General features: G+C 35.7%; 1 protein-coding gene across 1 annotated transcript; it reads left to right on the top strand.

Annotated features, from left to right (window-relative positions):
- The first annotated feature begins 801 nt into the window (after positions 1 to 801).
- LOC108342445 (tonoplast dicarboxylate transporter) lies at positions 802 to 3,169 on the top strand. The gene is made up of 6 exons (XM_017580223.2): positions 802 to 1,266; positions 1,354 to 1,828; positions 1,990 to 2,033; positions 2,144 to 2,239; positions 2,351 to 2,864; positions 2,944 to 3,169. The coding sequence occupies exons 1-6, from the start codon at positions 832 to 834 to the stop codon at positions 2,994 to 2,996; spliced, it is 1,617 nt and encodes a 538-aa protein (XP_017435712.1). The 5' UTR covers positions 802 to 831; the 3' UTR covers positions 2,997 to 3,169.
- The last annotated feature ends 485 nt before the right edge of the window (positions 3,170 to 3,654 follow it).

The following is a 3,654-nucleotide window of genomic DNA, read 5'->3' as shown; positions in this document are numbered from 1 at the left end:
AAAGAAGTACTTGTCCAGTAGTTATTAACAAATTAGGTAAACTCAAAATTTGAGGTATAAAGTTTTATATATTTTTTTTTATTGTATCTATGCAAATTTTTTATATGCATTCCAAGTGGGGGAACATGTACAAATAGTAAGACCATTTTCTTACGCAAGAATGACATTTCGATTAGTTTATATTATTATTGTTGTTGGGGCTAGTTCTTTGAGCAGGAATATATTATATGTACAATTCAAAGCAATTAATTTTGTTACTGTTTTTATTTTCATATTATATTTGATCTCTTTTTTGTTCTCTTATTACATGTGGGCTTTACTAATTTCTTTCTCTCTTTTAAATGTTTATATTTAATCTTAAGTTGTATATGCTTCTAATAAAGGATATGATTTTTACTTCATAATTTCATCCCCATTTATAATATTATTTTCGATAAATTCACACCCTCTAAGAAAATTAGAAAACTAACTTAAAATAATAAATTTGCACTAACTTGTATTAGTATTTTAGAACTACCAATCTCAAATCAGACTAAAAAGGAAAAACTCTTGTTTAAAAAATGTAAGTAAAAATGTTTGAAAAAAATATAAGTGATGCTTCATTTACTAAGATTCATAAAGTGGGATATTAGCATTGACCAAGAAACTCCATAGAACAATTAATAAATAATCACGTGAATCCAATAAAAAGTATAGCCACGCAAAAGGCACATAACTGGAACAGTTTATTTGTAACAGGAACTATAATAATGACACTAATTAATCTCATTTAATCCGAACACCATATCCCGGCAAATCCATCCTCGGCGACAGTTTCTAGTTCTGTCCGAGATGATCGGAGAACAAACTCCGTTACCTGCTTCCGATGGTCACGGGGCACCGCTTCTCCCTGTTCAGGAGGCGACGGAAGGAACACAGAGCACTGTCTCTATCACCATGAAATCAATTCTAAAACTACAAAACTTCTATGTCCTTTTGGGACCTTTCTTCACCCTTGTCATATGCCTCTTCGTGAAGCTCGAACCTCCCAATAGCCAGAAAATGCTTGGCGTGGCTGCTTGGGTGTTCACGTGGTGGATAACGCAAGCCGTACCGCTTCCGGTGACCTCCTTGTGTCCTTTGTTTCTCTTCCCCATCTTCGGAATTGCTTCAGCTGATAGCGTGGCGCACTCCTACATGAACGATCTCGTCACGCTCATTTTGGGAAGCTTCATTCTCGCTCTCGCCGTGGAACGATACAACGTTCACCGGAGACTGGCCTTGAATGTTAGTCACTCACTCTTTTTGTTGCCTTCCACTTCTGTTTAACACATTAGTATATATTTGTGAGCCAACATCACGTGGAGCATACAGGTAACTTTGCTGTTTTGTACCGATCCGCTGAATCCGGCGCTGCTATTGTTGGGGCTATGTGCGACGATATTCTTGGTGAGCATGTGGATGCTGAACGTGCCCACGGCGGTGATGATGATGTCGGTGGCGATGGGGATGTTGCAGCGGCTGCCGCCGATGGAGGAGCAGTCAGAGGAGATGAGAAAGTTCTGCAAAGCGGTGGTTTTGACGGTGGTGTACGCGACGCCGATCGGAGGGATGAGCACTTTGACGGGTACGGGTGTGAACTTGATAATATCTGGGATGTGGAATCTTTTTCCGGAGGGAAAGGCAATAAGCTTCAACACATGGTTCTTCTTCGGTTTCCCGGCGGCTCTTCTCATTCTCATTTGTTTTTGGTGCATCATCTGCCTCCTCTATCTGCCTAAAGGAACTTCTCGCGCTCTGTCTTCTTATTTGGGTAAAGTTCATCTGAGAAGAGACCTCCAAGATCTTGGTAAGTTTCTCCCTATCCCTACCCTACACTACACAACAAATTCTCCACCTTTCATCCTTTCTCTTTCTTTCTGCCGAACTTCCATTATTTCTGTAGTGTTATGTATATATCCGAATCAAATTAATTAAATCAAATGGAATTGTTTTATGGTTTGTTTGTAGGTCCCACAACTTTTGCTGAGAAAATGGTGATGTCTATATCTGGGGTATGTATACCTAAATATGCCTTATGAATTTTCATATCTAATGATGAAGGAACTTAATGTGTTTTCAAATAAACAAGTACCACATTATGAAAACACAATGGTAAATACAGTTGCTTATAATACTATGGATGACAAGAAGAATCACCGACGACATTCCTGGGTGGGGAGTTTTATTCCATGGACTTGTTGGAGATGGATGTGTCAGTGTAAGTAGTCTCTAAGAGTTTATAGTTCATAAATATAACTCATCACACAAAAATTTGATCTTAAACTGATGAAACAAAATAAGGCTTTTTTGTATATGCAATGTAATGCAGGTTATGGTGGCTGTCTTATTGTTCATAATCCCAAACATGAAGCGAGAGGGGGAGAAGCTAATGACCTGGAATGACTGCAAAAAGCTACCTTGGAACCTCGTTTTGCTTTTAGGAGCTGGTTTTGCCATAGCTGATGGCGTACAATCTAGTGGCTTAGCAGACGTTTTGTCAGGGATCTTGAATTGCTTGCAAGACATTCCACACATGGTCATTGTTCCTGCTGTTTGTGTAATATGTAGTATTATTACTGAGTTCATCACCTCGAATGCTGCTACTGTCACTCTTCTTGTCCCACTTCTTTATCAAATAGCCATAACCATGCATGTGCATCCGCTTATGCTCATCATCCCTGGAGGAATAGCAACAGAGTTTGCTTTCTGGCTTCCAACTTCAACGCCCTCAAATGCACTTGGAATCGCTAGTGGACACATAGAAATTAAAGACATGCTCAAAGTAGGTGTGCCGCTCAAAGTGGCTGGGATTGTTGTGTTGTCTCTTCTCATGCCGTCACTAGGTGAGTTTCCTACCTTCCATGGACAAATGCTTTTGCCTGAAAAGAGGTCTTTGAATCTAATCAAGTTTCGTTGTTGCAGGAACTATTGTTTTTGGAATAAATAACGATACTCAACAACTGATATTCTTCTGAAAATTTATCCACTGTTGTAAAAAAACCTCTATTATCATTCCCAGAACATTTTACACGTGCATTGATGCATCGTGATCTATTTACTAAATAAGCGGCATGTAATTAAGAAGATATCAACAACCAAAGTAGGCATAGAAATTCACATCTTTATTTTATTTGGACAACTTTATTCCTCGTAATTGAGTATTTCTTTACATTAGTAAAAGTATATAATATGTTTTTATTCATTAAATTTTCATGCAAAATTAAAATTTCTTGTCTTAAAATTGAAACAAGTTTTAAACTTTAAAAATAAATAAATTCAATCTTTTAAATCTAAGTGAGTTAATTTTTTTTTACATGTGAAATGATGTCTTAAATTGATGGTTGAATTATTTATATACTTTGAGTTCAAATATAAATACAAAATGTCATTTAACACATAAAACATATTTAATATCTTTATGTTCAAAGGATTATATGAATTCATTTCTAAAATTTAATAACTAAAATGTATTAAATTGGAACATATATAAATTATAATTTTACGTTAAGTTTAATACTATAAAAATATTTAACTCTTATAATAGTAATAAAAATAAAAGAATAATTAATTTAAATTAATACTTATATTTTAAATTATTTTTGTACTAGGTTGGTAGTTATTGTTATTATTATA

This window comes from Vigna angularis, chromosome 6 (assembly GCF_016808095.1).
Source record: "Vigna angularis cultivar LongXiaoDou No.4 chromosome 6, ASM1680809v1, whole genome shotgun sequence".
Lineage (NCBI taxonomy): Eukaryota > Viridiplantae > Streptophyta > Magnoliopsida > Fabales > Fabaceae > Vigna > Vigna angularis.
This window is presented reverse-complemented; position numbering and strand designations above follow the sequence as displayed.